This window comes from Ammodytes marinus (genome assembly GCF_949987685.1).
Source record: "Ammodytes marinus genome assembly, chromosome: 23".
Classification (NCBI taxonomy): Eukaryota; Metazoa; Chordata; class Actinopteri; order Uranoscopiformes; family Ammodytidae; genus Ammodytes; species Ammodytes marinus.
In genome coordinates, this window is record NC_137227.1 from 13,710,080 (window position 1) to 13,734,044 (window position 23,965).

Below are 23,965 nucleotides of genomic sequence, written 5' to 3' on the forward strand. Positions count from 1 at the left end.
GCATCGCTTGAAAAGTCAAACAACTTTCCTTTATTTGTAACATACAAATAAAACACTGACAAGGCATAATGACTGTTTTCCCTTTCATTGTCGTTTTATGGACAGGACTGTTACACTAACTCTCAAACATTGAGTTTATTATTTTAAATTCATGTTTAAAAAAAAGTGTTGTACCTGTAAAAGGCCAAAAAAAATTAAAATTAAGATGGATCCACAACAGCTTATATATACACACACATGGAGAAAAGACCAAGAGAAGGATTTATGATTTTGTGAGGGGTACGTAACTTTTTTTCTAAAATAAAGAGTATTCACTGACTTAAAATAAACTGGTAAAGTTTAGGCTCGTTTTGAACTGAAGGGATTTTTACAGAAGCATTTTGAAATGAGCCTTTTTTTTTTTTTTTTTAAAGAAAGCCCACCCTGCTGGACCGAATGTAGCAACTGAGCACTGATCTAGGGTCAGTTCCAACTTTGTGTCACATATCCACTTTCATACAATTTAAAGAGCTCAGTAGCCATTTCATTGTACTACAACAGATCAACTAACACCATCTCCTGAAAGCGGGGCTGTCACTTTCCTAGTTGTGATAAAAGTAGAACCTTAAGATAGTTCCTCAAATCACTTTCTTTAAATACTATGGCATGACACACAAAAACTGACTCTAGGCCAGAGCTGCGTCCAATCCAATCCAGCGAAAATTACAACGTGGCAGCTGAGTGAGACAGATGAGGTTTAATTACGTTTGAATAACCTGAGAGAAAGAGGCTGTCGGTCAGTTGATATACTACCACTATGTACAACATCTCCTTTAAAATTGTAGCCTACGCAGTACAAAAAATGGTTTAGTGTACTAATCAGAAGGTAGTCTAGAACTAAAACTAGCAATGTGTTTAACTGTTTTTGTCTGTTGATCATGATCAAACAAACATGAGACACTGATATGTCATCTCCAGGTGCATTTTTATTTATTTATTTTTGTCTATACCTAGTCTGGAACAGCCAGAAACTGTCACTCCACTTTTTCCCACAGACACCGCATTTTGTTCTTGTGTAAAACAGATAATTTCAAAGTCTTTCCAAGGACATTTCTTCACATTTCAGTTTCCCCTGTCTCACATTCTTCAACCAGATATTGAGTTGACCTCTTTAAGAAAAACATTTCAAAATGTACCAATCGAAGCCTTTCACTGCCACTCTAGATACAGGAAGCTTTACATTCCGAAGTGTAATAAAGTAACATCTTTTTACTCCTTCGGCCTACAAGAAGAAATCCGTACAAACAGACAACGGTCCTGGAATTTAAGGTTTTGATGATGGTTTCTAGATAGGGCTGATGATGCAGCCAACTCACTCTCTTAACTGTCCAAAAATACACTGAAGGCTTTGTTAACGGATACGGAGTCGACAACACCGAAGTGGTTACAGCAGCCTTTCTAGGTTGGCTAGCAATATGGGATCTACAAATGCCAAGTGTAACTCCTTAAAAAAATCTTACAGTTCTGACCGTGTTCCAAGATGCTTTAAAGAAATATCCAACCTCAGCATTGACTTTAAAAATATATATAAATCTCCTGTTCCTGTACGTCTATAACATGCACCCTTGTTCCTGGGGGATTTGTATGAAATGTCTAAGTGATGCCATCAGACCCACATGAGGGTGTTAGACACATGTTCAAACATTGAAGCTGTATCATGCAAACTAATGCAGTGTGCTGGGAAAAACAGGTGACAAATGTGAGAGAAAGAGGAATAACCATAAAAAAACACTTTCAGCACTCTGCAATAACCTCCATCATCCGTTTCTCCTTTCATTCAGCTAATGAGTTAGGAGCATTCATCTGCTTCCCATTGCCCATACAATGAATTGGTGACTTCCACCAATCCTCATCCATGTTAAATCAATATGATTCGCTCATGCTAACACAATATGTACGAGACAGGATGGAGGATGGTTTGAGTTCTTTTTTTAAATATATCTAAAGGTAGCGTCAACATCAACTTGTTTATCATTAGTACCTCTTAGAAACGGACTTAACAAATAGGCAAGCAGGAGTGACAGGATTGCTCAAAAAGGATGCTAAAGATAAGAGCAATACAATTTAACTGAGCACGGGGATAACCCAGCAAGACACAAGAGAAAGAGGGTGGGGAGAGAGGGTGAAAGAGATTGAATGACATGTACCTCTGATAAGGAAAATATGGCTGCAAGCAAGTTGAACTTCTGAAGGAGCAGGAGGGTCACACTGCGATCATTTTTCTGGGTTGGACGCAGATTTACAGGAGCGAATTATGATGACCATTAAGATTTTCTACCCGTTTCACTGGGGCGGGGAAAGGATAATAACGAAAAAAAGGCAAGCTTCTTAAAGATTAAAACCAGGGGAGATGACGATACATTTAGGTGTGACCTGAACAGAGAAGATGGGCAGCGCTAATGCTGTACTGTCATGTTTTAACAGTAGCATTATGGGCTGGTTGTGGTTCAAAACAGTGATGTTAACAGTACAGCAGGGCTTCTCAGACTGGTTTTCCTGGGACCCAAATGTGAGTGACATTCAGCCTTATTCTTGGACGGTGAAACTAGCTTGTAGCCCCAGTGTGGGGTCCCAAAATAAATCAGGGGCTGTATAACAGAAACGGACTAACTCTAAAAAATATATAATCTGCTTCGCTTACATGGCGGTCTGAGTGAGAGCATGATTCGTCAGTATTTGCTATCAAATCCGATTTAGTCTTTAAGTAATCGTGACAAGAGGTAGTAAGTTTCTATAATACAGCCACAGGCCACTAATTTGATGTTAGGTCCCAAGTTGGCTTAAGAAGTGCTGCAGAACCATTGGATACACTACAGCATAGCACACTGGGAGATGATAAGGATGTCAGCTATGTCTTGGCTTGTTGTTCTCGACTGGGAACTACCTATTGTCATCATTAACTGGGATAGAAGAATGAGAAAACATGGCTTGGACGTTCGACCAAGAAGAAGTAGGAAAGAAAAACAAACAGGAGCTATGTGTGAAAGCTCACACTGCATACCGCTTTCGTAGCAGGAATACACATTTAAAAAAAAATAAAAAATACCCCACATAAATCTCAATCCATAATCGATATCTGTAGCCAGGTTATTCCACCACCGGTATAGCCTTTCTACTGGGCTGCTCAGACTCAGAAACAAACAGAGTAGCAGGCAGCTCAAGCTTTCACACACAGCCTTGAATGAAAATTGCTGGCTTTTTTTTTTTTTTTTAAACCAATCGTAAAAAGGGGTGTGGAGCCTAGGGCGGAATCAGTGGCAGCAGCCCCCGCAGTGGCCGCCCCCGTGGGTGTGTCCCGCCTGGGCCTCGCCGTGTTTGGTCCGCCGGCTCAGGATCTCGTAGGAGCAGTCGTCGCCGCAGCAACCAGACATGCTCGGCGAAGTCTCGTCGATCTCAAACCTGAAAAGGCACACAGAGAGGGGGGGGGGGGGGGGGGAGAAAGAGGTTAGTTTGTCAAAGATGAAGGAGGTCGGATGAGTTTGTTGTCATTTTTAGACTTGTGCTTTCTTCTTTTGCATTTATTGGCCTGAATTTTTTTTTTAAACTCAATACATGGTATAGACTTCACCCTCACCAGATAACATTTTTTACAAAAAGAGTAACTACTTGTGACCCCCCCCCCCCCCGTTATTCCAAGGACCTGATGATACCTAAAATTGCAAGAAAACAGTCACTAAATCTGACTACAATCAATAACAAGTCTTGTGTTTAACATTAAAACTTCCCATTCCTCCATATTTACCACAGGCTGCCCACTGTAAAGTCAGAAGTTACACTCACTGTAAAGCTTCTCTGAAGAACTGGTAAGCCCCATGGTTATGTTTGAAAACTGTCAGCATCACTTTCTTCATCTGTGTACTGGACAGAAAGAGCAAAAGAAACAAATCTTACATTAAAATGACTGACATGTGGCATTCAGGAAACGCATTGAATGTTGGTTACACCCATGTTGGTTTGCTTACAGTCTTGTTCTTTTTGTGGAATTTGTTGACAAAACTTGGTTATTTGTTTACACTGTCACACAGCTAGATGGTTACCTGTTAGCGATGAGCTGTAGTATCTGGATGAGGAACTTGCCGAGTCCTTTCCTCCGCACTCTGCTCTCTAGCTGCACCTCGTAGCTGGAAAGGTCATAAACAGCAAGTTAGACCAGATCAGACCAAGGAGCCCAAAATTAGAGCTACCGCTGGAACTTCCATCCTCACCAATAACAAACCTCCTCCCCGCACTCCACGTCGAATCGGAAGTGAGAGAAGGCCACGGGGGCGGAGTCTCCGTCACGGGCCAGCAGATACCACGCCCTCTCGTCGTTCATCTCATCCCTCTTTTCCCTCTCCTTCCAGCCCCACTCGCTCTGCTCATACCTGCAAAAAAAAAGAAAGAGAAAATGGGTCAACTGGAGCGTTACCTGCTGGGCTAATTTTACCCCTTACGCATTTCTCCCCCGTCATTGGGTCTGCTCGGAAAAGGGACACGTTCTTCTTAAATGGGACAAATTAAGTTTCCAATGAGTGGCTGCCATTTTGCCTAAACGGAACACCATTTAAATTCAGGCAAAGCTAAAGTGCACTCATTTCTCTGCCTCTCCATCTCTCAAATCTGTCTGCTTTTTCCTCTGCGTATGGTCCCATTAATACTCATTAAGAAAACCACTCTGATCCACATCTTACTCTGTCACTCACCATTTCTCCTACACACAAGGAATGTCAGGCCGCGTCCACATTTCCTTCCAGGGCTGTTTACTCTACCAATCGTATGGACGTGAGCCTCTGAATTCATCTCTCTGTTCCTGAACTACACCTTTAAAAATACAAGAACGGGATAGAACAGGGGGGGGGGGGTCTTACAGTGTCTGCATGTTGGCTCTGGTGAGTTCGAAGGCCCACTCCACAGACAGCGGGTTGAGGGTGGTCACTCTCTTACACTCTATCTGCAGGTTTAGCCTGGACGGGAGGACAAGTGGACAGGGTCAGTAACATGTGAACAATGTGTGGGTGTGTGTAGTACGCTGTAGCAAAGTTAAGGGATGGACAAAGACAAGGACGGACATACGTACCATCAGCAGATCTCAATAGAGAATATTAAATAATGTGTGTAGGTCATGAAACAGTGGGAAAAGTCATTTGTAGGCGTACAAAGCGATGCGTACCCATTTCTGTCATATTTTTTGAAGGCAGGAAAGGCGGCCAGTGGGTCATCGAGCTGTAAGGAGAGAAAGGCTAAATTAGCTCAAGGGAGTTTCAAAGACAGAAAATTATCTCATCTTTCCCACTTCTATGCACGACAGTTAATACAATGCCTCCCTACCCCTTATTCAATGCTGGCTATTCTAGTTAAGTTATTTGATGTAGTACACACATATTTAAAAATATACTGGGGGCGTGGCTTTAAATTAGCCATGGTTTTGAATGATTTACGATGTCTTGACAATTCTTAAAATATCATTGTGTATAGCTAAAATACTAAGTTATTTTTTGATTGTTTGATGTCCAGAAATCAGCAACTCTTAAAAAACTGATTTAGGCAAAATTCTCAAAATGTGGTGCCTCATGGCTTGTCAAATGTTAGGGTTGGCCATTTTCATAAATGATGGTAAACGTTTCTTTTACTTGTGGATGTAATAAACCCCCCAAAATAAGAGGGGAAAAGAGACTTCGTCTCTAACCATACCCTCCCTTAGGCTGAAATTGGAGAAACAGGGCCAATACAGACGGGGAAATTACAGGGCTATTAGTTAAAGCCTTATTAGTCACTCATAATAAGCTTTCACAAAGTCAGCTCTTCTTTGGTCCTGAGAGTAAACCATTTTAAATCAAGAATACCAGTCTTTTTACACAGATTATAAAACATGGGACCCCTTGGCATGGACTTCTGAACTCTGCAGCGGTATTGCAGGAAATAAATATCAGTTCAGACTGAGTTGATATCAGAAGATATTTAGGAATAGGAATAAAATACTAAATCAGGTCATCAGCCCTTGGTTTAGTGGCCGTCCAACCATTTGGGCCTCTGGGCCTGTGCCTAACCTGTTCAGTAATCCAGCCATACTTCTCCTCTATTTGAACACTTAGGAGGAGCAACAAGGAATTGGTTAAAATGTGTATTTTTAACAAGTCAAGATTATTTACTGTTGGCGGAGCATAAACAAAAATAAATGTTACTTAGGAGAATGTCTTGCATTCCTTCTCCGTTGGCACATCAACAGTGGGAAGGGGGGGCGGGGGAGAGAGAGAGAACAGCATGCAGAACAGAGTGCCCCATTTTGGGACAAAGTGACACAGAAAAGTAACAGCAAGCCAAGCTAGTTAGGAACTTGTTGAGGACACAGCTACAGCTCAGCTCGAGGTGAGTGTGTGAGCTGTGTTCACCCCCACAGGCTTCAACAAGGACTAATGCTCCAGCCCACTTCCAAGCTACAGGCGCTGTGTGTTCTATTTGATTTAATAGAATTAATAATGCAGCTTAAATCATACATAAAGAAACGTATGCCACTGTTTTTTAATACCAGACTGTTCTTTTGGTGAACTTACTTTAGTTCACCCTAATACCTATTTAAAGTAGCAATGAGAAGTTTTTGCTGATTCTAGGCCACACCTTGAGATAAAGGCTGTAATGTTTTTTAAGACACCAGCGCGTGCCGGCGGTGTGTGCATTCGTTTTGTAAGCAATTAAATAAGTACATGAAGAGAGACAGCGGATGTGTCGCAATAAGGTAATGTATTTATGTGAGACTATGTAAGATTAGTAATGGTAATATGACGATGGGGAAGCCAAATAAACTTTGATTTTGTACTGTTCATATATACAGGAGGTTCCGCTCTGCCTATTGTAAATCATTTTGTCTAAGTTTCCCAGGAGGTTTTAAGATCAGTACGTGATGCAACCTGAATGCACTGGAAAGCCTGAAGAGGCATTTGAAATGGCCACGTGCACATGAAAATTGAGCGCTTGTTTTGCAGTCCCCAAACAGCTGAACTACCTTCGCTTAAAGACAATTCCAATTCCTTAAATATTTGACTCCAGGGGCCTATCCGAAAACTTTTTTTTGCATAGGAAATTTCCTTTCCTATCGAGATGAACCGGAAGTACTCGGCGGATAGGTGATCCGAATTCTCCAAATGCTTAGGAAAGGAGCCTCGATTCATCCTTTAACCCTCCTTTAGCATAGGTTACTCCTGACCAACCTATGCTAAAGGAAAGGAGATAGTGGTATCCCATAATCCTTTACGGCGGCAAGATTTAAAGCAACAGGCCACCGCCGGAGTTTACCGACTCTACACGAATACGAACGAGAGGTAAAACAGAAGAGAGGAGAAGAGAGGAAGATTTAACTCGGCTAAAACAAAATACCCCCCCCCCCCCACACACACACACACACACACACACACAGGCTAAAGATAATAAAGAACTCATAAAAGACCAACATCATAATAGTTATTTTCGTAGCACATAATTTACACCATAAGAAAATAAAATACCAACTTCACATTTAATGAAGTTACTGGGGGCAGTTCATTTCAACATCAACACAAGTGTAGCCTCTTTTTATTCCACATGTGAATTGGGATATATGGGAGTGATTCTCACTCTGTTGGCGACAACCTGATTAAAATCAATATGAAAAGAACGCATGGATCAAACGAGCGCTTGTTGTGGTCAATTTTCGGAGAATAGGCTATAGTGTAGTTTCACGCTAGTGACTCACGTCAGCAATACTCGCCGTCGCGCAATGACGTCGGTTAGGAAAAGTGGAGTCGAATTCATTTGAAACAGTGCTGTCCTTTCCTATGTTCGATAGGAAGCACCTTTCATCTCTCCTTAACCCCGATGACGTTTAGGGGTTAAGGCATAGGAAAGGAGGCTTATAGGTTAGGAGATTGGACTTTTCGGATAGGCCCCAGGTACTTAACTGGTAACTTTATGCAAACAGAAATCACCTTATTGGCTGCCTCCACTTTGGCACAGACGGCGTCCATGGCGGCCCTCTCCTCCTGACGCCGGGCTTTCTTCTCCTTTGCTCTGTTAGACTTCCTCTGAACACAGGAAATAAGGGGGGATGTTTAGATCATATCAGACATGCAGGAGTGAAAAAAGGCACAAAATGGAAGAGAGGTGGATTGAAAAGAATGAAACAAAGACCTGCAATTATTTATTTATCAAAATGTATTGAGGATATTTTGCTTTTTGTGTCACTTAAGGTGCTGTAAGCGGAATGGTTCTTTTAGCTAACTTCCTGTCAGTTACTGCAGTTAGCAGTCCCCTCGCTCATCCCTACGTCACCACATTAATGCACTGTGGTCTTCAAGCAGCAAGTTATCTAGCATCGTCTCAGATCCAAAAGTGTGATAAAACATGATAAAAACCATCAAAACAGACATTGGGAAGGATTTTTACCTGCTCCGCCAGTGAGACCATGGAGTGTATATACACTCAACAAAAATATAAACGCAACACTTTTGTTTTTGCTCCCATTTTTCATGAGATGGACTTTAAGATCTAAAATTCATTCCAGATACACAATTGTACCATTTCTCTCAAACATTGTTCACAAATCTGTCTGAATGTGTGATAGTGAGCACTTCTGCTTTGCTGAGATAATCCATCCCACCTCACAGGTGTGCCACATCAAGATGCTGATCTGACATCATGATTAGTGCACAGGTGTGCCTTAGACTGTCCACAATAAAAGGCCACCCTGAAATGTGCAGTTTTGTCTCACAGCAAAATGCCACAAGCATTGAGGGAGCGTGCAATTGGCATGCTGCCAGCAGGAATGTCAACCAGATCTGTTGCTCGTGCATTGAATGTTCATTTCTCCACCATAAGCCGTCTCCAGCAACTTCGCACAGCCATTGAAGAGGAGTGGACCAACATTCCACAGGCCACAATTGACAATCTGATAAACTCTATGCGAAGAAGATGTGTTGCACTGCATGAGGCAAATTGTGGTCACATTTCAGAGTGGCCTTTTATTGTGGACAGTCTAAGGCACACCTGTGCACTAATCATGATGTCAGATCAGCATCTTGATGTGGCACACCTGTGAGGTGGGATGGATTATCTCAGCAAAGCAGAAGTGCTCACTATCACACATTTAGACAGATTTGTGAACAATGTTTGAGAGAAATGGTACAATTGTGTATCTGGAATGAATTTTAGATCTTTAAGTCCATCTCATGAAAAATGGGAGCAAAAACAAAAGTGTTGCGTTTATATTTTTGTTGAGTGTAGTATATATGACTGAGACGAGTGTTGGTATGTAGCGTGCTCACTTCTGATTGGATAAAAATTTCTGGATACTACAATAAGTTTATTCACCGATTACATGCACTACATCTGACTGAGAGATCGGCTTTACGAAACGCGCACATTATGTAAGGGATCACTGTATGAATAAAGAGCAATTTTACAAATTCAGTAACGCAAAACAAAACGTAGTGGTCACCTATACAGCCAAACTACCATACAAAGAAATTAGCATGACGCCTATATATATATATAAAAAAGCAAGAGCATTCTACATTCCTATCAGTAGCTTTTATCACCAACATTTGTCACCCCGGTGTAAAGCAGCTGGAGTGTTTATGTTGCTGACGTTGCATATGGCCTCTCGCTGTGGGACGGTAGTATTGTAAGAACATTTCTCTACTACTAATACTCTGATTAAGCCTCCTCATGTCCAATGCCAGTTTCAGCAATGGTGCAGCCATAATTCAAACAAATGACTCGACTACTGCATCCATCCATGCCTTGCAATGGAGAGAGACAGAGAGCACACACTTAAGCAGCTGCTTCCAATGCTTCTCACAGACTAGCATAAATAGTGATTATGAGCAGTCTCTCTAGTTATTGACACCAGTAATGTATAGAAACAATTAGCACTCATTCGCTAAGAGTAGAAGTGGATTGATGCTTTAATTTAACCTCAGGGTTTCCGGCAGCACTACCTCCTGGGTGGGGGGGGGGGTACACGCCTTCACAGTACTACTAAAAGGATTAGCCATCAACCACAGAAGATAATCTGCCACCATTTTGATAACATAAATAATTAAGGTCATTTATATTTATCTAAGAATAAACATAGAACAATGTCAAATGTAAGGTTGGTGCTACTCTGCATTATATATATCTATATACACTTCGAAATGAGCCATGTGAAGACATTACACTGGTATCTGGGAGATTGTAATGGGCATTTTTATTAATTATAATAATTGAAATCAACCATCATAGGAAAAAAATTCAAACCCGTCTAGGGAAGCCCCGTGTATTTCTAGCATGTTTAGTCAAGTTTTCAGTGACCGTGCAGACATGGTGCACTGATGCCTCTTTGTCAAACAAGAAGAAGTTTGCCAGAATAATTCATTAGATTCAGATCCAAGCAGGGGGAGGTAACTAGTAATGGGAAGGAATGCATTGAATTGCCGACTTTTGCTGGGAGTAATAACCCTGTACCAAGCACAGAGAGGCTTCGTGGCTGAGCTGGGGCTGTGCAAACACGTGGATTGGTTTATCCGGAGTGAAAGTGGAGGATAAACTCAAGTGTGCCCTGCAGAGACTAGCTGAAGTTAAAGGCAACTAAAGTAAGCTCTGAAGCATGAGTGCAGGCCTGGCTGGCGACGAGAAGTACATTAATCACATCCAACGAGCCTGGGTTTATTACAAAGAAAAAAAAAACACAGTAGCTTGTTGGATAAATGAACACACAAGACACAGGGTATGTGATTAGCAGTAATAGCTAGCACAGCACTCGTCATTAACATGGCATTCCTAAGTGGCTAGCACGGCTAGCGCGCTAACAATGGCACAACACACACCGGGGGAAGTTAACTGTGTACAGCGGAAAGGACAATGCAGTATTAGTGCTGAAAACGCCGCTTCAAAGCTAAGCGTGTGCTTGGGCTAACGCTACAATGCTACCAAAGCTACAGTATGTGGAGACAGTTAAATGGCTAACGCAGCCAAATAACGTCTCGGTGCCAACAAACACCTTTAACTACATCCATCCACCATGGTGTCCCTTCTTCCCCCACCACCAGCTCCCTTCCTTCTTTTCTTTCTCTCCTCTTACCATCATTCCAAACACATCCACCTTTCCTTGTGCAACCTCGCACGGTGCAAAGCAAAAACACACACAACTCACCCCCATTTTCTTCGTCTTTGTGTGTTGTCGGTCACCTCGGAGAAACACACCTCTATTGTCCCCGCGCCCGACTGTTGCTGACTTATTAGTATCGTGACTACAGACAGGGAGAATGGGGCCACATTAATATGACAACGGTACGGTAGATAACGTGCTAACGAGGCTAGCTGGCTGTAGCACCGACCGACGGGCCGTGGCAGAGGCAGCAGTGGGCCGCAAATTTTATTAAAACGTCAATGAAAAATGATTTTTTTCCCTCTGTAAATCGGATTGGCGCCAAGAGTGCGAGAGGCTGAATTTATCACAGGTCCCTTCCTCTGCCCCTTTTCTTTCCTCTCGTCTCCGACGTCCAACCATGCCGCGTTCACGTTCTCTTCACGAGCTCCGACTTCTCAGATCCTATAATTACAGTGCGTCTCATATGGACTTTCAATAATTGCATTGCCCTACTCCAAAACATTTGGGGGAAAGTAGAAAATGCGACTGTAATATGTATTTCTGTTGAGTTTTTTTCATTATTTATTTAGGAAAATGCATATTTTTTTTAAAATAATAAACATTTGTCATACTTTTGTCCGTTCTTAATTGTTCTGATCAGCACCAAAATGTGCTTCAAAAGTGAAAGTACCAATTTTGCAGCAAGAATGTTAAGATCAATATAGATCGTTTTATTATTATATATTATGTTGGACAATTGTCAGTGGTGCATTTGTAACCAATAAACAGAATTTACTCGGGTTACGATAGCAGTTTACTATCATCCAGATTTATTCAAGTACTGGACTGAAATGCATCCTACTTTGTCCTTATGAAACCAGGAAAAACCTTGTAACAGTGTGCTTTAAATCATGTAGACATGTAATTATATTTTGATAAACCCTCAATTAGAATAAGAAAATAAAATACAAAAATAAAATATATTTCCCTTTGTTAATGTAGTTAAACCAAATATCAAAACAGTCTCAAAACAAACCTGTTATTCCGTACTAATAACCTGACGAGATGTTGCTCGTTCTCTTATATAAATTGTCTCTTTCTTAGTTCATGAAAACAAAATGAATACCGAACGGTCTTCTTTCACACAGTCCATAAAACAAACAAAACAAAATTACCGAGCGGTCTTCTTATCCAAAAAAATAGAAATATCCTGAAATGTCCTTGTATTGTCTCCAAAAAATAATAAAGTAAAGTTAAGTGCTGGCCAGCAATAATATTATATAGAGCTCTATATATGTGTGTGTGGTGGTTTAATATTGTTGCCTGCACTCCTCGGGATACTCAAAGGATGTCGACGGCTCCTCACGAGCTCACGAGCCCCTGGAACAGCACTCAGAAACAGCGGCAACGTTTCCTCAATGTCCAGTCACTCGGCGTGGCGATTCCTTGTTAACGTTCTTCTTGTATCACTTCAGCGACAGCTTCCGGCATGTTGTCAAAAGCAACACGAGTAATTTGGCACAGTAAATATTATAATTAAATACTTTTGTTAACAAGTTTAAACTCAGAAAATAAACAGCGGAATAATCACAGCTTGACCACACTGCTTGTGCATTGAAGAAGAGAGACCCGCGAAAACTTCGTCTCCAAGGTAACAATAACACACACCGTAAAACAGCAGTCGTAAAGCTGCCGCAACATAAAGTGGTCGTAACCCTTAAAGAGACACACACCAAAAACAGTGATATTACAGAAAAGCATTAGCTGACTGAAAATATATCTGGGTTACATCCTCCCCCACTTAAAATGTGACGTCCCCGTCACTACCTACGGCTAGAGACTGAACTAACCCTGCAATTTGCTGCTGCAAGGACAATAAGAAACCATAAAACAGTGTCTGCTGTGTAGGGGGACTTAAGGTGTGATGTTTACAATGGGCTTTGCGACCAACTTGGTAGTCACTAAGATAAGCTGGTGGTACCCTTGTTCTCTGAGGCCTAGTCTGGGACGGGCCTGGACTAATTACAGTCTCAGTGTCTGACAACTCATGCTGATCTGACATGAATTCAGGGGCATCAGGATTTAGGGGATTTTGAGACTGAGAGGTACTCTGTTCAGGGGTTTCAGGGCTCGTGTTCTGAGTTTCCAAGTCTTGATCCACTTCCATTGAAGACAAATCATCCTCAATATCTCCCTCATCAGTCACCTCAGGAACTTGAGTCGGGATTGCCTGCACATCAGTACTCACAGGATCTGCTTCTAAGGTTGCAGGTAGGAACCCACAGGGAAGAAGCATGTCTCGATGCAAAACCCGCTCTCTGCCCTCACCATTATCGGGCCTGACAACATACACAGGGATACTCTCATCCGGCTGTTTGGCAACAACGTAAACAGTGGATTCCCATTTGTCAGAGATTTTGTGCTTCTTTCTGAGACTCAGATTCCTCACAAGGACTCGATCCCCTACCTCTAAAGGCAAGGCGGTTACCTTAGCATCCCAGCGCCTTTTGTTCAACAACTGCCGTTTTTCAGCATTTCTTGACGCTAGCTCATATGCGTGTCTGAGTCTTTTCTTTAGGTCTCGCACATATTGTGTGTGCGTTTTGGGGTTGTGACCCTGAGGACTGATGCCGAAACAGAGGTCAATGGGGAGACGCGGCTCTCTGCCAAACATGAGTAGGAAAGGGGCTTCGCCAGTCACATCATTCCGTGTACAATTATATGCGTGTACAAGGGGCTTGACATATTTCCTCCATTCCTCCTTCTTTTTGTCCTCCAGCGTTCCCAAGAGGTCGAGCAGAGTCCTGTTGAATCGTTCTACCGGATTCCCTCTCGGGTGGTAGGGCGTTGTGCGAGACTTGGCGATTCCAGCATGCTTACAAAGTTCTGCTACAACTTCTGACTCAAAACAGGCTCCTTGATCACTATGCAGCCTGCGGGGAAAACCATAGTGACAAATGAAGTTTTCCCATAACACTGTGGCAACAGTCTTGGCTGTCTGGTCTCTAGTTGTATATGCCTGTGCATATTTTGTAAAGTGATCAGTTATGACCAGTATGTTTCTAGTGTCTCTTGAGTCAGGTTCAATTGTCAGAAAATCCATACAGACTAGCTCAAGGGGACCACTGACTTTGATGTTGACTAGTTTGGATGCCTTTTGCACCCTAGATTTTCGTCTGACACATCTTTCACAGCTTTTACACTTTGTCTCAATGTATTTTGCCATCTTCGGCCAGTAGAACCTTGCTCTGGCTAGTTCCAAAGTTCTCTCAATACCCATATGGCCTGTCTCATCATGAATACCTTGGAAGGCTCTTTCTCTGTGACTACTGGGTATGACAAGTTGATGAAACGCTTCACCTCTTTGATTGAGAACTTTGCGGCACAACACTCCGTTCTTCAAGAGTAGCTTTGATTTCTCTCGTAAGAGTTGAGCTACCTCTGGCTCCACAGTCGTCTTATCAAATACCTCAGTGTCAAGCTCATCTTCCAGTATACGAATAACTTGTGCCAAAGCTGCGTCTTCCCTCTGCAACTGATGCCAGTCTTCCATAGACATTTCTGGCAGAGCTGACTGTCCTGGCCCAAGGACTGGATCTTCCAGATCATCAGGGACCGCACTTTCATCACACAAGAGAGTTTCCACTGCAGATATCACAGTGTCCGGATCCTGATTGTCTTGTGAAACTGCATGAACATTGACACCATGGCGCATACAAAGAGTGCTCACTGTCTCCCCATCCAACACTTGGAACTCCTCAGGTGATAGGCTAGCTCGATCTAGCATACCTGAAATTCTCTGGTCCATCTCTCGAGACTCTTCATCGTCTTCGGATGGTTCATGAGGTCTCCTCGAGAGCCCATCAGCATCAATATTCAGCACACCAGATTTGTAATGGATGTCAAAGTTGAACAGTGATAGAGAAGCAAGCCATCTGTGGCTCGCGGCATCTAACTTTGCACTTGTCAGCACGTATGTCAGAGGATTGTTATCCGTTAGCACTTTGAAGTTAGCCCCGTACAAATAGTCATGAAACTTTTCACTGACCGCCCATTTAAGGGCGAGAAATTCTAACTTATGCACGGGGTAGTTTTTCTCACTTTTAGAGAGACCACGACTGGCGTACGCTACCACTCGGGTTTGGCCATCTTGGACCTGATACAGGGCTGCACCTAAACCGGTCATACTGGCGTCAGTGTGGAGCACATATGGGAGCTGCCAATTGGAAAATGCAAGCACCGGGGCAGATGTTAATTTCTCAATGATTAGCTCAAATGCTGCTTGGCAATCAGGGGTCCATAATGCACCAAGTGGATGTGACTGTTTTCGTGGCCAGTGGTTAGGGCCTTTGTGCCTGGGCGCTAGATCTCCTTTCAACAAATCATTTAGAGGCCTAACAACCCTAGCATACTCTCTCACAAATCTTCGGTAATACCCAGTGAAACCTAAAAATGACCGAAGCTCTTTGGCTGTTTGAGGCCGGGGCCATTCTTTTACAGCAGAAACTTTGTCAGGATCGGGTTGGATTCCCTCAGCAGATATCACATGCCCTAGATATTTCACAGAGGTCTGGAAGAATTTGCATTTGGAAGGGGACAGTTTGAGGCCAAAATCAGAGACGCGTTTGAGAACCTTCATTAATCTCTCCTCATGTTCCTCCAAAGAGCTGGAGAATATTATGAGATCGTCGAGGAAAGCAACAACCTCTTGGAGGTTGATACCTTGCATCACCTTCTCCATGGTTCGCTGGAAGGTTGCTGGAGAGTTGGTCAGGCCTTGGGGCATTCTCCGAAATTGCCATGTTCCAAAGGGTGTTGTGAATGCTGTCTTTGGCCGATCAGAGGGTTCAACCTCCAGCTGATAGTACCCACTCTTTAGATCAAGAACAGTGAACCATTTTGAGCCTGACAGCAGGGAGAATGTCTCCTCTATACGAGGTAATGGGTAGGCATCTTTTTTAGTCAAGTTGTTCAGTCTGCGGTAATCCACCACCATTCGCAGATCTCCGTTCTTTTTCCGGACAAGGACAATTGGAGAGGCGTAGGGGCTATGTGATTCCTCTATGATGCCTATGGCCAAAAGGTCTTGGAGATGCCTTTTTAAGTCATTGAAGTCGGCAGGTGAGACACGTCGAGTTCGCTCTTTGAATGGTACATGAGTGTCAAGTTCTATGCGATGAGTGACTCCTGCAATGTTACCAACATCTAGATCATGTCTAGAAAACGCATTTGGCACTTCTTTGTTTATTCTAGCCTGTATGTGCTCCCTTAGTTCTGGTGCTATGGGGCTGTCGCTGAAATCAGGATAGAAGATGTCAGCTGCTGAATTGATCTTTTCATTTTGTGACACCGACAGAGCATGTGTCTGCGGAAGGGCAACATCTGACTTTTTGTTCTGGTCAGAGTGTGAAACGGGCACTGCCCAGTCAATAGGAGAGCACTCAGCAATGACTGTTTTGGGGTATAAGGTGATGTCACGCTGAGAAATATTTTTGACCACAAGCTTAAATTTATTGTGGGATTGAGGCTTTACATCCACTATCTGATCATAGACGATAAGGCCTCCTGGCGTGGGTATTTCCTCCGTACCACCCACAAGAGCTTGGAATTCACCTTCACCGGGTTTATTGTGGCAGATGCCCTTTAAAGTACAAAGCTCGCCGCGCTTCAAGCGTATGGGTACTTTGCTGCTGAGCCTTACACGCAGAACTTTGGCGTCTTTTGTTTGGGCTTCAGTCCGGTTATCACACTCTGCATAGGCCATTAGCCAGCTGGCCTGGATAGGAAGGGTTTCTGGGAACTTAGTTCCGCCTTGCTTAATGCAGTCTTGGATCATTGGACGCAGGGCATTAGTACCTACAAGCAGAGAATGCTTGTCATTGTATGACTGATCTGGGCTTACTAAAGCTAGGATGTGAAAACATTGGTCTGTGCCACATTTATCTTTAGGGAACTGCACATCCACTTCAACATAGCCCAAATATGGAACCTTTTGTCCCGCTGCACCTTCAATGTTTAGGGCATCTTTAATAGAGAATAACTGTCTGTGGGAAAGGTAACGGGAATAAAATGACTGGGATATGATTGTTACTTGCGACCCTGTGTCAATTATGCAATTGCATTGGACTCCATCTAACCATGCTTCACTATCACAAGGCTCTCCAACAAGTCCTGCTGGAATCTGAATAGGCGCTGATGCATTTGGGGGTTCATGCATGCACTGGCTCAAAACAGGGGAACTAGTTTGACACTGAGCTCCTACTTGTCCCACAGCAGGAGCCCTTAACTGTTTAAAGACAGATTTGGCTGGGGGCTTGTCTGCTGGTAGCTTAGTGGACGTTGGGTTTGTCTAGTTTGGTGTCTCTCACAAAGTTTCTTCTGCACGAGCACAGCATTTGTTTGGTTTGTGCATTGCGGCATTATATGTGACTCTTCTCCACAGTTGTAACAAAACCTGCCCGCTTTAATGAGATTATCTGTGGGCACAGCTTGGAGTGGTGGAGCTGTGTTGCTGCCTTTTGCTTTCTGTGAGAACTTTCGTCCTGCTCTATCATATCTGGGGGGATTGGCATTTTGAGTAGTGACACTTTGCTTTAGCTCAGCCTCTAACAGTCTGATTCTCTCCTCAAGCTGCTCCCTAGTGTTAGCATCGCACACCGCTAGGACTTTGTTGCTAGGGGGCTCAGACTCATCAGTAGTTAGGTGTGTCTTAGTATGAACTTTGGTTGTGCTCCCAGCAGTATGTCGCTTTTTCCTCATTTCCTTTAGCTGACTTTCTTTCTCATAATTTCTTATTTTGAACAGCAACTCTGAGAAAGTGGGCGTGCTCTGGGAGGGGTCATTGAGTTGTTCTTTTAGGTGCAATGTGGTTATCATACTGTCTTCCCAGCAGCCTCTTAGGAACTGCTTTAATAGTTGAGAATCACCATTTTGTTTAGCTACACCTTTATTTTCAACTACTTCCTGTAACAGAGTTTGGAGTCGACGCAAGTAGTCGGATGCTTTCTCCCCACTGTCCTGATGGGTCTCTAAGAACTGAATATACAGCTCCTCACCTCCTGTAACGTTACCATACGCCTTGTCTAGTTCATGGAGATAGTCACTTGGTGGGGCTTGGGCTCCAATAGAGAAAGCCACATTTAAAGCAGGGGTATGAAGGCTATCAAGCAGCATACGGCGCTGCTGTGCCTCTGACAGGCTGGAGTCATTTAGTACCTGCTTAGCTCTAAGCCGCCACACTTTGTAATCCACCTCTGTAGAAGGTTTAGGAGAATTTCCAGAGAATGGACGCAGTTCTCTTGCAGGTGGAATGAACACCAGGGAGTCGTGTTTTACAATATGTTCCACGATTACTCTCTGAACATCTGCAGGGAGGGGGTCAACAAGCAGAGTGTCATTAGGGGCCTGTCTTGGACTGGATGCATAGCTATCAGCACTGAAGACAACCGGTCTTGGGTTAGGGGTAGACTGTGCTTTAAATGCCGGGGCTTTAAGAGTAGATGCTGGGGTAGAAGTTACTGGGCCCTTGTCACTATCCCCTTTTCCAGAAATATGATTCACTGCTACTTGATTCAAAGTAATGGGGCTCATGTTGTATGTTAGAGCTAACTCATTTACCTGCTCTCTGAAATTGACTGTCATGTCATCAATAGCACGAGCAAGAGGCACTACATCATCTGTGGGTGGCTCACTGACTGACTTAGGTGGACAGTATTCATCTATCTGCATAACCTCCCAATATGAGTCATCAGCTGGATGCTGGCGGTCTAGAAGCATTGGAGTTAAAGACTCGCTAAACTGACACAGAATGGTATTGGGAAGGCTGTCAATGTGATGCACTCCAACAACATCATCTAGTAATGCAAAAACCCTTTTTACATCTTCCAGTTTAACCTTAGCTGGGACACCCTTAAGCATAACGGTGCGCTCTGGGTCAAAACCATACATGTCACAAAACTCCATTTTGTTTTCTCAATTAACCCAACCTTACAATTTTCAGATGATTATACTTTAAAGAGTTTTTATATTTAAGTTCAAGTAGACGCACTTCAGTCCCTGTTCGGGCGCCAATTTTGTCTGTAACCAATAAACAGAATTTACTCGGGTTACGATAGCAGTTTACTATCATCCAGATTTATTCAAGTACTGGACTGAAATGCATCCTACTTTGTCCTTATGAAACCAGGAAAAACCTTGTAACAGTGTGCTTTAAATCATGTAGACATGTAATTATATTTTGATAAACCCTCAATTAGAATAAGAAAATAAAATACAAAAATAAAATATATTTCCCTTTGTTAATGTAGTTAAACCAAATATCAAAACAGTCTCAAAACAAACCTGTTATTCCGTACTAATAACCTGACGAGATGTTGCTCGTTCTCTTATATAAATTGTCTCTTTCTTAGTTCATGAAAACAAAATGAATACCGAACGGTCTTCTTTCACACAGTCCATAAAACAAACAAAACAAAATTACCGAGCGGTCTTCTTATCCAAAAAAATAGAAATATCCTGAAATGTCCTTGTATTGTCTCCAAAAAATAATAAAGTAAAGTTAAGTGCTGGCCAGCAATAATATTATATAGAGCTCTATATATGTGTGTGTGGTGGTTTAATATTGTTGCCTGCACTCCTCGGGATACTCAAAGGATGTCGACGGCTCCTCACGAGCTCACGAGCCCCTGGAACAGCACTCAGAAACAGCGGCAACGTTTCCTCAATGTCCAGTCACTCGGCGTGGCGATTCCTTGTTAACGTTCTTCTTGTATCACTTCAGCGACAGCTTCCGGCATGTTGTCAAAAGCAACACGAGTAATTTGGCACAGTAAATATTATAATTAAATACTTTTGTTAACAAGTTTAAACTCAGAAAATAAACAGCGGAATAATCACAGCTTGACCACACTGCTTGTGCATTGAAGAAGAGAGACCCGCGAAAACTTCGTCTCCAAGGTAACAATAACACACACCGTAAAACAGCAGTCGTAAAGCTGCCGCAACATAAAGTGGTCGTAACCCTTAAAGAGACACACACCAAAAACAGTGATATTACAGAAAAGCATTAGCTGACTGAAAATATATCTGGGTTACACATTCAAGAGGCATTTTAATTGTTCAGTGGGGATAGCTTTGGGTCGCATTTAATGGCATAGGCTAATAGGTTTTATGTAGGATACAATATTATTCTGCAAAATTAAGTTTTAAGCAGAATTAAATTAAAATCGAAAACATTTACAACTACAGAAATTGTACTCAAGAGATTTCACTTGTGCTTTAAAAATGTATACTATAGTTTAAAATAATGTACTTCTATTTTGTAAAGGAGATAGCACTTCCTTTCGAAGTGAACGATTTGTATTAGGCTACATTGTAGTACAGGCTATGTCGGGTTGAATATCAAGTCTTTTAATGATTATCCAGATCACATAGGAGCAGGTCGAGAACTGGAAATCCCACATGTGACATTGCCCATAGTAGATGTAGTGATTATCAGATCTACAGAGAAAATCCAATTAGGCAGCGGTGGGATTTGAACCCACGCCTCCGAAGAGACTGGGCTACATAAGCTTTTGTGGTGGTTATTGCTGTATGTTAGTGTGATACTATCTCAGTGTATAGTACTTGTTCACAAGAGCTACTGTAGGTTCCCTTAAAGATAATGATGTAAACATTAGCTCATTATGTGTGTCTGACCTGGTATTCAAATGTCATGCATTGTAGTTGCTACAAGGAAATAACGAAATGTTAGCCCACCTGAAGCCTATATGATGACAGCTGTTAATGGTTGTAATAACAATGCATTTGCTACTTGCATCACTGATAGTGTATCTGTTTTATCTTTTTTTTAAAGACTGTGGATGACTGTACTGTACAAGCTATGGACAGCGTGCCAGGCTGTTGATGACTGCTGTGCCACGCATAGACTGAGTTGACAGAATGGCAGAATCTGCACAAGAAAAGGCGTGCCTGCAGTCTAACCACTGGTGTCTGTGAAGCTGAAGCTGTTACCTGCTCCACCCTCTAGCCCTCAGCTTGTGCTGCTGGCTCCAGCTGCCTCTCAGGTGCCTGCGCTGGTTGCTGTTCAGCAGGTCCCTGGGTGACACCCTCTTCTCTGCCCCTTTTACCCCTGCTGCTCCTGCTACCATCCCAAAAAAATGTCCACAATAGAGAGCATCCTCTGTCTCAGCGTGACGGTGTGGTATGGTAGCTGCACGGCGAAGGACAGAAAGGCTCTGGCCCGGGTGGTGAAAACCGCTTGGCAAATAGTGGGGAGTCTTCTCCCAAATCTGGACTCATTATACACCAGCCGCCTCCAGAAGAAGGCCAGGTGTATTCGTCTGACCCCACAGTACGGACTGTTTGTACCTCTGCCATCCAGGAAGAGGTACAGATATCTAAAACAAACAGACTAAAGAACAGCTTCTTCCCCAGAGCTGTGAAAGAGATCACCCCCCCCCCCCCACTACAAACTCATTACCTCCCCCAAACGGTCTGAGAACACCCCACAAACGATGTGGTCTGTGCTATGCACCTTATAGAGACTTTAATATGTCTTGCACTTGTGTGTGTGTGTGTGTGTGTGTGTGTGTGTGTTTGTGAGAGAGAGCGAGCGAGCGAAACGTGACGTGGATAGATGGTGTGCATGTGTGAATGAGTGAAAGTGAGTACATGCATGTGCATAATATTTGCACACAGTATATTTTTATATCTTGTTTTAGGCTGCCGCTGGAGCTGTCGGCAGAAATATTGTTGTGTGCAAAACACACAATGCCATAAAGTATTCTTGAATCTTGAATCAAAACTGACTCTCAAATGACTGCACAATGTGGGCCTCTACGTCAAGATGCTTTACTGACATATGCGACGGATAAAAGTTATTTTTGAAAGTTAAAGACGGTTGCTTTTATCTCCCTTTGTGGTTAAGGTGTGATTACTAATTGAAATATGAAGAGGCATCCTTTTCATTGTTTGTTTTTTTATTATTTTATTTTATATTAATTTATTTTCACTTATTTGTTTATAGGCTATAGGCTACCCGAGTCTCCTTTTCTCCTTTTATTAATGGTGTATCCAGTTACTTGTATTTTGATTAGATTTTGGTTGTAAATCTAACACTTGTTTAACAATTTTCCTTTTGTGACTGAATCTAAATGGACATAATTCACTGAAATGTATTTTCACATAGATTCATGAATGGAATGTTTTGCTCCCTAAAGAGGGCGTATAGTCACAGGGGAGACGGGGCACCAGGTGTAGTTAAAAGGTGGCTGTATGATGTATTGTGTGCTGGAAAATGATTGTGAGGTGTGAATAAACGGCCACAGAGGTGTGCATCCAAATGAAGTGATCGGCTTGACTCCTTCCTTCAACTCCTACACTTTTTTCTGATTTCTTGTTCAGAATAAATAGGCCTACAATTGTAATTCCACTCACATTGAGTCAATGTCTTATTTGTAAGAATTATTAAGTAATTTGACAACTGTTTTGTACGTTCTGAGGTATAATAATTAACAATAACTCACTTCATTTTCCCTAAATATTATTTTTTTTTCCTCTTTTTCTCATTTTTTCTTCTTCCCCTTTTTCTTCTTTCTTCCCTCCCCCCTTGACAGACTAGGGTTAGGGTTAGGGTTGGGTTAGTATACAATATTAATATGGTGTATACAATATTAATATTGTAAATGTCAATGCTGACCGGAGTTAATGTAGTCAGCAATGGCAAGCGCTAACTACAGTCTACTGACTGTTGCTTCAATAAAGAGATTAAATATCAAAACTTTGTGTTGGGATTAATTAAAATGTGAAGCATAGCTAATATGGATGTAAACACATTGGTTACTAGGCCTACTTTGATAACGAATGAAGGAATATCATTAACCAACAGTGTATGTTCCATGGACTTATAAATAAAGGTATGTTCGAAAGACGTAACGAGCATGGATGTATTTCCTTGTCCTTATTGGACAAGCGTTCACGGATTGGCCAAAATCCAATAAGGTAACGGAGAGCTCATACACTGATTGGGCGAAATCCAATAGTTTAGACAGACTATCCTGTTTGAGTACCCCATAATGTGATTGGCTGTTAGTGTAGTAGTGCGTTGTGGGCATAGTGGGTCGTCTTCAGTTGTTAAGGCGGACCATAAGTGATGGCTAGGCCTACTTATGAAGTCCCGGGGCGGTGAAGAAATAGATACACATTCAAGGGAGATATATTTACTACCTTTATCAATAAGGCTAATGGAAATGAAAACCTTACTTACTCAAAATGATTTTACCTGTGGACGACGTAGTAAATATGAAGCTGATAGCCACGCGAATATATGTATCCCAGTCTCTGTGGCGCAATTGGTTAGCGCGTTCGGCTGTTAACCGAAAGGTTGGTGGTTCAAGCCCACCCAGGGACGGTACGTTTTTCCACAGAAATATAGAGCTGTGAAAAGCATAAACATACGAAGGCAAATATTATGAACCAGCAGGCCCCAAAAACACATTCCTTCAACGGTCAATCTTTCAAAAGATGACCTGAATCAGTTTCATATGGGAATTATTAAATAAAAAATATGTAGAAATAGCAGGGCTGATGCTGCAGCAGATAGACAGAGGTAGACCATAGCGGCTGTCTGGCCTAGACGTAAAATTAACCATGCTAAGCAGTAGAATGTCCTTGTATGTCACTCACGGAGGACAAAGGGCGGCTTTTCTTTCACGTTGAATTATTGTTATTGTGGATTCAGATTTTAAAATACATAAAATGTGATGGTGTCCATGGACCTATTACAAGCAAGGTGTCGTTCCCTTTAAGAACCCGGATATGGGGTTTCCGGTTTAGCTGGTCCGTCAG

The 23,965-nt window shown here is 42.4% G+C and overlaps 1 protein-coding gene across 1 annotated transcript; it reads right to left on the reverse strand.

Annotated features, from left to right (window-relative positions):
• Positions 1 to 60: 60 nt before the first annotated feature.
• On the reverse strand, positions 61 to 11,531 carry naa40 (N-alpha-acetyltransferase 40, NatD catalytic subunit). Its single transcript, XM_080051699.1, has 8 exons — positions 11,183 to 11,531; positions 7,977 to 8,072; positions 5,189 to 5,241; positions 4,887 to 4,982; positions 4,245 to 4,403; positions 4,077 to 4,160; positions 3,820 to 3,897; positions 61 to 3,438 (listed from the first exon to the last, which is right to left on the reverse strand). The coding sequence occupies exons 1-8, from the start codon at positions 11,186 to 11,188 to the stop codon at positions 3,291 to 3,293; spliced, it is 720 nt and encodes a 239-aa protein (XP_079907825.1). The 5' UTR covers positions 11,189 to 11,531; the 3' UTR covers positions 61 to 3,290.
• Positions 11,532 to 23,965: the final 12,434 nt, after the last annotated feature.

Bases quoted from the DNA above. Each gene is read 5' to 3' on its own strand.
- naa40 (XM_080051699.1), bottom strand. The intron at 4,404-4,886 runs GTAAGACCCCCC...TTTTTTTTGCAG, and splicing joins AGAGCCAACATGCAGACACT to GTATGAGCAGAGCGAGTGGG. The intron at 3,898-4,076 runs GTAACCATCTAG...CTTTCTGTCCAG, and splicing joins CTACAGCTCATCGCTAACAG to TACACAGATGAAGAAAGTGA.